The sequence below is a fragment of the Diuraphis noxia genome, unplaced genomic scaffold, assembly GCF_037042655.1.
Source record: "Diuraphis noxia isolate RWA-SAM2 unplaced genomic scaffold, SU_Dnox_SAM2 contig0003, whole genome shotgun sequence".
NCBI lineage: Eukaryota > Metazoa > Arthropoda > Insecta > Hemiptera > Aphididae > Diuraphis > Diuraphis noxia.
The window spans coordinates 34,482,428-34,495,121 of record NW_028301713.1 but is presented as its reverse complement, the minus strand read 5'-3'; the positions used below and the strand labels follow the sequence as shown (position 1 = coordinate 34,495,121).

Here is a 12,694-nt window from a genome sequence, read left to right as displayed (position 1 = left end):
TTTTTCTAGAATACTTTATTTTTGTCGTAAACATTAAAAAAAATGATTTCATGATAAATATAAAATACAAAATTAAAAATTAAAACAGTTTTTGTAATAAATGCATAATAAACATTAAATATGAGGCACATAAGAGATATTCTCACAAAACTTATTTTTCATAATTGTTTACAATACATTTAAATAGTTTTTATTTATTGAACTTATATTAATTTCGCGACAATGGCCATCAAGCCATCTTTTAATCTATCTCTACATTTTGCTTAAAAACTAAATATTATATGGATGGACTCTGTTCCTTTTTGAGCAAATATTCTTATAACAATATAAATAACAAAAAAATATTATATAATGTTATATATAGCTAGCTTAATAATCTAGTCTTTTTCACGTATAAATAATAATGTCATTTATATAATAATATGTGAGATATCAATAATAATAATATGATAGTAATAACTATCATAATAGCGAGTGAAATATAAAAATAAAAACTTAATTCCATACGATCACAGATTTGATACTTAAAAATTAACATATACTAATATTCTAAATTCTAATTTCCTCTAATCAACGTCGTGAGACATGTGAATTATAGGTATAAAAATAAAGTTTTTGGGAAGACGTATTAGCTGAAGTCACCAATATAAATATATTGACTGACATTGACTTAAAACTAACAAAATATAATACTATGTGCATAATAGTCTAAAGTGCAGCAGTATATACATTAATATCGATCCGGACTATCCTGCGATGTGGTGCAGTGTCCTTTATCGAACGATTAAACTTTTTTATAAATAATAAAATCTTAAAATCTAGTAATGTGCAATGTGTGGTGCATATTTATAACGAGTGCGGTAACGTGATATAATATTATAATAAAATAGTGATCATAAAGTATTATGTTTAATGATTTATAGTGCTGTTAATGTGTTAAAAGTGCGTGTGTGAGTGTGCATATTATGTGGTGCGTGTTGGTGCGATTGTGCAAATCAAAACAAGTGCGAAATCGGTGCGAAAAATGGTGCATGTATATAAATATAAAACGTGTGGGTGCTTGTGTTAAGTAAAATAAAATAAAATATAAAATATAAACAATATTAAAAAAAAACAACGAAAGACATGAGGTACACGCTACACGCGGTGTACATAGTAATATTATTATTATGACGGTTACAATGTTGTGTTTACCATTATACCTATATAATATAATATTATATGTGTGCGTTAAACGATTTACGATTTCTCCTCTCCCCCTCCCCCCTCTAACATCAGACCCGCACCTAGCAATCGTCATATCTCATATACCAAGTGTACGGTCATCGTAGTGGGTCGTCAACGGTCGTCCATGCGCAAGTGTCGGAACTTGTCGACCGCGTCCGCCGTCGGGTTGGATCGGGTCGCCGCGGGTCTTTCGTTTTCCCCGTTCTCCAGCATCTCGTTGGCCGCGTTTTGGGCGCGTTCCTTGACGTCTCCCGCTCGGCGGTCGTGCCCGGCCGTGAACAGATTCTCCAGACTCTTCCAGTGCTTGTTCAAGTTCACCCTGGCCGACCTGGTGATGAGCCGCAGACAGTTGGCGTTGTTGTCCCGGTACGGTTTCAACGCCTATATTAATATGAGAGAAGAAAAAAAATCGATTAAAATCGAAAAAATTTAAAGCGGTATAACATACTACAATCGGACGCCGCGCGTTTATGGCCGCAGACGACTCGATAAGTATTACAGTGACTCGGACGTCATATTTATCGAAGTTCCCAAAGTTAATGTTTATTATAATATATTATCACTATACTATATAATAACACGCAGTTCAACGTAATACCATAATATTTAGCGAGATACGTACTTGTTTCAAATCGTTGAGACGGTTGGCGTAGGAGTTGCTGTGGTTCTTCGGCATCGGGCCCATTTTCGGATGCTGACGGTACGATGCACGGCACATGACTGCACCGTCGACGAATTGAACGGATGGTCTCTGATGGCTCGTATACTTGTATATTATGTTATGTCTGTAACGTCGGAACGTTCTTCCAGGTGCGTCGTTTCTCGGTGAGCGCGGCCAAAACTCACAAGGTAGCCGTAGTCGTCGGGTCCCGGATCGGAATGCGGTCCTGATCTCGTCCGCAGCAACCTTATATATACCTATAATAAAAACCCGCCACCGCCGCCTCCTCGTCCTCGTATGATGTGAAGAATACAACGTACCATGTGTGTGTGTGTGTGTGTGTGTGTGTGAGAGTGTGCAGTGTGTACACGGTCCATTGTCGTTCCCCGTATGGCATACACGCGCACATTACGCTATATAACGACTAATATATATAAGTATATACAAGTTTAAGAACCGCCCCGAAAAAATATATCCAAAAATCTTATACATTATAATATTATACGTTATTGTGTCTCTCTTTCATCATAACTTACAATATATAATAATATATTTTATGGTATAACAATGTGTGTATAATACAGTACACACACACTGTACAGCGCTTTGACTCTCATGAAAAATAATATATAGTAATAAGGGTGCTGTAACAGATCTGACTCTTTCACACACACACATATCAAAAGTGTTATTAGCTATCACAAACAATTATAGCAGTAATGCAGTATCATTGCATATATATCCCTATAACGATAATAACAGATAATACATGCAAAAACAATAAAATATTTTTCGTAATAACCGAAATACTCGTGTATGATGCATTTTTAACGCTGTGAATTAACTTTTTTGAAATTATAACGATTTTTGAAATGCTATTACAATTTTAGTGCTAAATACATTTATTTTTCGTAAAATACCTATTAACATTAACGAAAAATGTATTTCTGAAATTGTCTTAAAAAATAGTTGATTATCACTCTGCAGTTGGCTTAAATTGCGTATCGTTCATTAAAAAAATATTTATAAAAGAATACTCTTTAAGTTCATCGGTTCAATAAATTTGGGTACTCATCCTTCGTCCTAACATCCCCTCACCAATCTTCAAACTAAAAAAAAAAAAAAACCTTATAACAATAAAGTCGATCACTATCTACACGTATAATAATATACTCGTATGGAACAGAGACGATACGCACAACCTGATCTCAATTCTTTTTGACAGCCTATATTTTGCACGTCATGTACGTTGTTAATGCAATAAATAATAATATTGATATCGGTATTTTCATTATTCTTGCGTAATATATTATTATTATTGTTTTTCGATACCTTTGTCCGTATGTCTGGCTCTGTGACGCGTCGTCGTGTCCAAAGATGCGTTTTATCGGCGAACATTATAATCATATTATATTTTTATAGGTAATATTTTATTACATGTAAGCATTAATATTGAACGTATGCGTTTATAGGGTTATTACTTATTTTTTTTTCTACTTATGGACGCACGCATAACATAATATTATCATTATTATCCGTGCGCAAGTATAAAATCATATAAATATTTTCATCGTTATACTATACGCACACTCAGCTGTATTGTTGTTGTTGTTGTCGTCGTCGTCGTAGTATTAGTCGTTTTATTGTGATTTTGGCGGGACAGTGAACAACATGAGTCATCATATGGGCTCGGAATTTATATGCACTAAAATATTTATAGACCAAAAATGCCCAAGTATAAAATATTGAAAGTATGTAGGTACACCAGACGTATTATGATCACAATATATTTTATTGTACATCAATATATCATCATAAAAGCCATATGTTTAATAAAGAAAAAAGTATGATTTTGGTTTTAAATTGGTATAAGATAAGTTTCAGTGATGTTTATTTAGAAAAACTTCCATACAACGAAGTCGCAAGATGGGGAACAATAAAAATTCGTGATATAGAGGAATTCGTTAAATACAATCACACATTTATAACAATGAAGGTCATGGTTCTCAAAAATAATCAATTGAACAGAAAATTTCGGTATATAGAAGTTTCATTGTATATTAATTTATTATTTTATAGTTTTTATTTAAAAAATATATATATATATACATATATATATAGTTTTTATTTAAAAAATATATATATATATATTATATATGATATAAAACAATATAGTTGAGTGGGTAGACTTTGAATTTATCTTTTTTTCTATTGAATTGGAAGTCTTTATTAAAATCTTGTTTTTATATTCTCGAAATTGTACGTTAGGTATTTTATTTAAGTGCATATAATATTATAAATTTAATATTTGTACATTTATTTTGTTCAATCGACGAAAATTGTTGCCTGCAAAATCACTCACTCAGTTCTGATGAATCTTGTACTATATAGCTACTATATATAACAATAATAATATTTCAGGAATGTGCAATTTTTTTTATCACATTTGATATTTTATTAAACATTCGAAAAAATACGATAGAGCATAAAATATTTTGAGTGCCATAGCCACATTCAAATCAAGCTTTATTAATTTATTATAATAAACAGCTAAAAAATTGTTTTCTTCTTGAAAATAATAAACCACTCGAGAGAGATTAGATCTCTCCCAAAATATTTCCTAACTTAACCTTGCAGCGTTAATAAAATAAATAATGTTATTTCGTAATATTATTCACGAATTTACGTATTGATTGATATTTTTATAGCTGCCTCCTCCCGGATTTTTAACTACATTTACCCCTGCATCTATGCCTATTAGGGGATATATTCACGAATTCAACCTTTACATGGGAAATCATTATTGTATATTGGCTACCAAAACTTACCCCTCACAATTTGATTACAAATGTATACGTTTGTATAACTTCATTTCAGTCGGACCATAGTCTTTGCATTCCGTGTCTTCCTTGACCGACCTGAGCCAACCGAAATTGTATAGGTACATTAATATTATTATATCCAATTGTAGCGCATATACATCATATAATTATTGTAGTGAATCGAACGTGGATGAGGTGGGTTTTTATTTATTTTTTTTATTATTTATTTTTTTATTAAATTAAAGTGTTTCTGACATACAAGGTCATCGAACTTATTGATATAATAAAGAATTTTTAACATCATTAAGTTGTTAAGCGTAAATTAATTACAATATGTTTTTATTTATAAATTCATACAGCCATGCGTACTAAAAAAAACTAGACTAGAAAACGACTAAAAAAAAATAAAAACCACGTTATAGATTGTTATAAGCTTATTACCTCGTTATTATATTAGGTAGTCCATGGTGCTCTGTATCACTTAGAGTAATTTAATTAGAAAAAACGACATCATTTATATTATTATATAATACAATACTATAATATTGTAAGTTATTTGTAATATTTCAGATTTTAGTGCGATCTCAGCGCTTCGACCACAATATAAACATTTATCGTATACAAACTTAAACCTCTTTGCAGCTGCAGTTGGTATACGAATATAGACGTCATATTATACAGTAGAAAAAACAATCGTTCAATTCGAATGGAAAATAGAAATTAACGAACATGCATGTCTGAAGTGTACAATCAGTATATAAGCTCGCACGCCACACTTATAGTATTAAAGCTATATAGCATATCATACATAATGTTGAGGCCAAGGCCTATCATGGTAATCCAACCATTTATTTAAGTTATCGTTGTACAAATTATCCATTTATACACTTTAATGTCTGCATAATATGTTATGTACCTGCATGTTAGCATAATTAGGTTACCGACAGAGCCCAATTTCTGCAGTAGTAAGTAAAGTTAGGTCTCTCCAAATAATCGTATACTTACTCGGTAAGTGTTTTAAAACAAAATATTAATTGGGCTACTAATACAAATGTTTTTATAACCTAAATGATACGGGATGGCATATTCGCGTTTAAATTATATTTTTAACAAATAATATAATATTATGTATTATGGCAACTTATTATAAGATAAATATGAGTATATAATATTTAATTGAATCAAACATTTGCTATTGTTTGGTAACATTACATTTATTTTATTGAAACATTATAGCTACACAATATAAAACAACTTTTACTATGCAGAAAAGAAAATTAGTAATTTAAGTAAATCAATTATTATTTATTTTCACTAGATTTTTTTACAATAATATTGCGCCACATGTAGCTACTATTACATAGTACTTATATGTTTTGAAATATGACATTTTTTGTCCTACCGTTTGAACCTGTTTTATAGTTATTTTTAGAACTGTCAAACAAATTTTTATTTTTATAAATATTTAAAAAAAAAAGTGGTAATTAATAAAAACTATTGATAATAACTTTAAACAATTCAATTTTTATATTATGATTGGATTAATTTAAACACGCATGGTTTATGGCTAAAACTTCGACATATAATACGTAACATGCATAAAAAATATGTCATATTATATCGAATCAACCTTGAAATGAATTAATTTTTCTAATATTGTTATATTGTACCATCGGATACGACATAGATTGATATGCAAATGCATGAACTTTTTACGAACCCTATTCATTACAATTATTATTATATACTGCAATATGATATACAATAAATTGCTACATTTATATATGTATCAGCGTTACGCAATTATATAAAACTAATCAACTATTAATAACGATACAATTATAATTATTTTGTTGAATCGACGTCCTTGAATAATAAATGCGTACGTCGGGCACGAGTCACGTTATATATACATATAATATATATATATATAGCTGATATATATAGTCGTATAATATTATCACCTATGTATATTGATATTATAAAACAGCGATCGTGCGCCACAGCGCGTGAACATAAATATTGAATAATAATATTATATTGATATGATATCGCTCGCTGCACACGACTAGAACTGCAGCAGTATGACAATATCATCAAAAAAGACGCTACACAACCATTTGCTGTCTCCGTCTTACAAGTACATAACATAGCAAATTTATGCTCAGCAGATCACGTTTAGCTCCGTTAGTTAAAAAATTACAGTGAATTGACCTATTATGAAACTCGATGTTAAAAACATTATCTGTGTTAGTATGTGGTTTTTTTACGATAGTTCAATTTTGTAGCAAGTTGTGCGTATATAAAAAATGCTCATAACTCACTTAAAAACCAAGTTATCATTAAAAACCCACACGCAAACACAAATAATGTTCTTACCATCAGGTTTTTCACAATAGGTCGATTCACTCTAATTTTTAAACTATAGCGGAGCTAAACGTGATCTGCTGAGTGTAAATTTGCTACGTTATGCACTTGTAAGACGGAGACGGCAAATACGTGTGTACCGTCCTCTTAAACTATTATATAGGTACCTATACCAACTCGTGGCTCGTTTATAAAAGCCTCGAACGTATATTGTTCAAGACGTAGATGTCGATATAATAATAATAATAATAATAATAATAATATCATAGTACCTTTATAATATGTATGTATATTCAACGATAATATTATAACGATGATGATATTATTATGTCACAGTACGTCAATCGTGCAACACATAATAATAATATCAGGTTCGTGTGAGTACATGGTGTAATAATATAATTTTGTGCGCATACCTAATAATTTATTGTAATGTGCGTATTTATATACATCGCTTATCGCCGTGATATAGGTACGTATTTAAATATATTATTATGCGTGACTACGTATTTGCCGTACATAATGTCATGCTATGTTATAGTTAGCTGGTAACCAAGTCCGTGTGCGCGATAGTAATAATATTATAATAATTGCAGTGCGGTGCATACATATTGGTATATATTAGGTACTGCATATTATAAGCATATCATTATTATGACTCGTTCGTCCGAACAGTAATCGCAGGATCGTTAAACGTTCGAAAAACCCATAAAGTTCACTCGATGTCAAAGACGTGCGATCAGAGGACGTCTCACGAAAACGTGTAGACGTACAACGCTCAAGAGATAGCGTTATCAGCCATCATATACTCACTATATAGCCGCCGTCGCGTCAGGCCGCAAATTTCTACGGTTTTCTTATAAAACATACTTTACGCGTTCAAAGAATATGAGTTGCTGGGTGGTTTTATTGTAAAAAATACCTGTGAACCAAATTGTAGAGGAGATTCATATTTGGTTCATTGAAAAAACCGATATTTTTGATATCTGAAGTAAAAACTTCGTATAATATTTCATAATTTATCATGCTCGCGTTTTTACCTTTTTCGAGTGTTATTTTTGGGACTTGAAATTTAAAAAACCAAAAATCTGGCTTCTTACGAAATCAGATATGAATCTCCTCTACAATTTTGTCCATAGGCGTTTTTACAATAACACCACTCGGTAATACATATTCTTTGAATGCGCCAATTGAGTTTTTAGCGTTCATATTTTGATAGACGTCCTCATATACGTGGACGATACAATCATAATATGATTGGATATTATTACAATACTACAGGATGATTCTTTTAACACAGCAAATATCATCATATCTTATTGTTATAATACCACGAAGAGTGCAGAGAAATTTTTCCGAAAAATATTGTAAATAGGTATTTTTTTTTTTTTTAAGCAAATTTTGAAGTAATTACAAAATGAAATTATAGGTTATATGCTATATTATATCTATATGCTCTTTATCATATCATTCATCGATGTGTTTCAACAATTTATTTTTATTATTATTTTGAAAGATTGCAACATTTTTGATTTTCATATTCCTAAGCAAAATATTCTCCAAGAAATTTCAGATTAGTTGGATATTTAGTTGGTTAGTTTTAATTATATTTAAAGCTTAGATGACAACAAAATGTGGAGTGGTGTCTGCAGGATTGCTGCATAGAAATACTTCGCAAAATTATGGTCCATTAATTTTAATCTTCTAAATGTTTTAAACTGTATATACTTATAATCTACAACTTAGGTATAACTATTATTATATAAACTACTCATTATAAATTAAATTATGTATATCATATACAAATACAGTCGTGTTGAGATAACTCGAAGTTGAAGAGAGAAATAATATCGCTTCGAGATAAATATTATTCGAGAATATTGAATCTCGATACTCAAGTTTGACCTAAACTAATAATCTCAAGGGAATAAAAAAAATATCGAGTTATCTAGTTTTTTGAGTTAAAGATTTTCGAAATATCGTGATTAAACTGCGTACTCCAAAGAACATTCATCTTTGGGGCGTATGAAAAAATTTAGTGTCATGTTATTTTTCAAAAATATTGATTTATAATGATTTTAAACGTTGTAAAAAAAAAAAAAAAATGTTCTACAAAGTCATTATTTATGACGTTTCTGTAAAAATATATTTGCATTTAAACAATCGCATCGTAAATACAAAGTCTATATATGTATACTATCATACCTTAGGACGCGCGATTTTAGGGGAAAAAATCACCCTATAGGTATATAGTGATTTATCATGTCAAATTGTTATTGCATAAGTCCGATGTATGTATTATATAATTTTGTGTATTTGCTCTTGGATACCATTATTATAAAGTTTTGAAAAATAAATCGTGCACTGTGCACTGTTCAAATGGCGACCGGATATATGTGACGTTGCACTTTTTCACGCATAATCGCGTTATCCTATCCGGTATAAAATTATACAATACTAGGTACACCAGTGAATCGCAATGTATCCTGTTTTTAGTGTTCCTTTCGAATAGTTTCGAATTTATATTGTTGCGGGTTGCACACTGAGTTTCAATGAATCCACCTCGAGTTTTAGTTGTTACTTATTTCTAATAGGACTTAATATTGCGCATGTAATAATACATTAAGAATAATGAACTTATCTATAGTTAGTGAATATAGCTGTAAATTGGACTTGCCCGTTTTCAAGTTATTTATTAAAATATTCATTGTTCTTATACCTTGTTTTGTTACCTAAAATACTAAAAACGCATTTTTTTTATGTTTGGATTATATTATCTATGTACACAGTGTACACATTTAAATACTTTTTATTTATAGTTTTCTTTTACAGTTAACAACGAGTTAACTTACAAATTATTTCCGTCTAACAATTGATAAGCGGCGTATATATCATATATATATATAATTGTTAAACTTTGTCTTGTGTATGCTGACGAGTGATGGACGACGTTGTTGGACGCGTAGTTGTTACAGCTGATATCCACTACTCACGAGTAACGAGAATTAATTAAACTGACGAAAGACGGGATGAAGTATCATTTATATCATTTTTTGTGCCATTTGAAAATCTTTTCAGTTACATTTATAAACCGCATCAACAATATGAGTATTGTATTCTAATCAACACAATACAAACATATTCGAGGTTCGGATGACAGTTATAATAATATATTTATAAAATGTTTCATACTATAATTTCAAAATGATGATAAATTGACGCTCTCTGTCAAGATGACCGTTTCACGAAAGTGAATATAATATAATAATATTTTGTACTCGTTTAATAATAAAAAAAAAATATATATATATACATATATAGGCTCGCGATACGTCGCACCCCATCACAACTCCACAAAAACTTTGTTCTTGAGTGTTCTTCTCGTATATTACCTACATATATATATATAGGGAATAGGTTCAATAACAAACGGTTTCTCTTTTTTTTTTTACGAGAATCGAAGGTGGCCTCGCGTAACTGTATAGTTAGACGCATACTATATAGGTATTATATAGACATCATACATTTTTATACCTTTATTACATGCAGTAGGTGGGTGCGATGTGGGTAACGTACTTACACGTACGTATTATACATACATTGTACACTTTTAATTTTTTTTTTAAACGTCCTTTTGTGTGCGTGGTCTGCTACAAGGACGACGGCGCGGTTTTGGGTCATGTGGGATCTCATCGTTCTCAGCGTTAAAAGTAATAACCGTTCGCAGGGAGCATTTATCGGCGGGGGCGGCGTGGAGGATAAAATCGGGAAAAAAATTGTAAATAATAATAATAATAACAATAATAAAAATCCGTACACACCTTAACGGTCGCACACACTATGCATATGTACATTTAGGAGGCACCGTTTGTATGTGCAGCGACGGTTTCGCGGATGACGCTATATCGGTATGGGGCGCGGGGGCGCGAACGTATATAGGAAAAACGGTGTACGAGCAGGTGATGTTATGGACCACATCTGGACGATGACGGTGAAACGACGTCGTCAATACACCGTGGGAATGACGATCGTTCACCAGTTCCCACGCACCTCCGAATATAAAATAGAAGAAAAAAAAATAATACTGGCCAAACATCACCTGTCGCGTCTTATACACTTTTAACCACTCGAATCGGTAGTAGGTATACTGCACCAATGGCATATATATATTATATATATGTATGTATAATAGTAGTCGTACGTGTATGTGTGTGTATACTAGTCGACGTGCTTCTTGGACGAGGGGGGAGGGGTTATTCGAGTTCTAGACGTCGATGGCGCGGTGACCGGGGGAGGGGGGGTTAAGCCGTTCTCCCGCACAATCTCGCCTTTCGTTTTCCAACCCCATGATTATTGTAAACAACCCGTCGTAACCCCACACGTGCATATTATATATACAATATAAAGGTAGGTACCTACCTATATTATATATACATGTGTACATCATATACCTACCTGCAGACAGTATACGTATATAATATTATATACAATACGCGTTATATATGTGCTGTATACAATATTATTATGTATTACGAGCGACGCGTATCTTACGATACATAACGCACATAATATATATATATATATATTTATAAGTATATGGGTCCTGCGACGCACCTGCCATATGGCACGACGACCCGAGTGAAAACCCGAGAAGTAAAAGCGATTTTACCTCCACCGTCGAATAATATAATGGTATTATTAATAATAATTATTATCATTGTGGCGTTTTGTACCGCGAGCGCGCGCGTACCAACTCTTTTATACTTTTAGATTTTCCTTTTCCTTTTCTCGGGTAAACGGGCCACAATAATGCGCTGCAGTCCTATATACCGACGAGGTGGCATAATAATACTATATATATATATATATATACGTATATACACGATATAATATTTTTACCGGTGCTGTTTGTCGCGCACCCGTTGTTATTGCGGTCCGACCACCGATGCGGCGACTCGAAGAAAACACGCTCGCACGATACAATAAAAATAATATTATAATATATATATGTACACGAAGAGAACGCACTTTATTATGTGTGTATACCTCGGTGTATGTACGATATAAACCTATATGTATTATATTATATACATAGCAATTTATGGAATGTGCCGCCGAGTGGTGGCAATCCGTCAATACCTATTATAATGAGTATATAGGCAGCAGGTACTTACCCTATACGGGTGCAGCAGTAATAGTAGCAAGTGTTTCGCACTCGATACAAACGACGGGACGACGACTCCGATGACGAGGGGTACGACAGTGCGTATATTATTCAGTGGTAAGGGGGAAACCTTTTGACGATGATGATAATAATATTGTTGACCGCACCTGTAAAACGAATACTTTGCAAAAATCGATAAACATCATTTCCACCATATTGAGGTCGGAGACCTTTTTCAGCGGTTCATATTGCTCGTATTGTATTAATAATAGTATATAAATGATTATTAAACACAATTACATTATTTTAAAAACCATTCTTGCATTTATATGTTTTATTATTATTATTATTTTTTTTTTTTTTACAGTGTTCGTAGAATATTGTTTAGTAATATGTGCAGTTGCTTGTGAAATTAAATACAATTTGACTTTACACGTTTTTGCACATGTTAAT

At 31.8% G+C, this 12,694-nt stretch overlaps 1 protein-coding gene across 1 annotated transcript; it reads right to left on the bottom strand.

Annotated features, from left to right (window-relative positions):
- Window positions 1-2,054, bottom strand: LOC107170134 (uncharacterized). Its single transcript, XM_015520162.2, has 2 exons — window positions 1,850-2,054; window positions 1-1,608 (listed from the first exon to the last, which is right to left on the bottom strand). The coding sequence occupies exons 1-2, from the start codon at window positions 1,943-1,945 to the stop codon at window positions 1,339-1,341; spliced, it is 366 nt and encodes a 121-aa protein (XP_015375648.1). The 5' UTR covers window positions 1,946-2,054; the 3' UTR covers window positions 1-1,338.
- Window positions 2,055-12,694: the final 10,640 nt, after the last annotated feature.

Coding starts and splice junctions, on each gene's coding strand:
- LOC107170134 (XM_015520162.2), bottom strand. CDS start 1,945: ATGTGCCGTGCATCGTACCGTCAGCATCCGAAAATGGGCCCGATGCCG. Junction 1,609..1,849: donor GTCTCAACGATTTGAAACAA/GTACGTATCTCG, acceptor ATATTAATATAG/GCGTTGAAACCGTACCGGGA.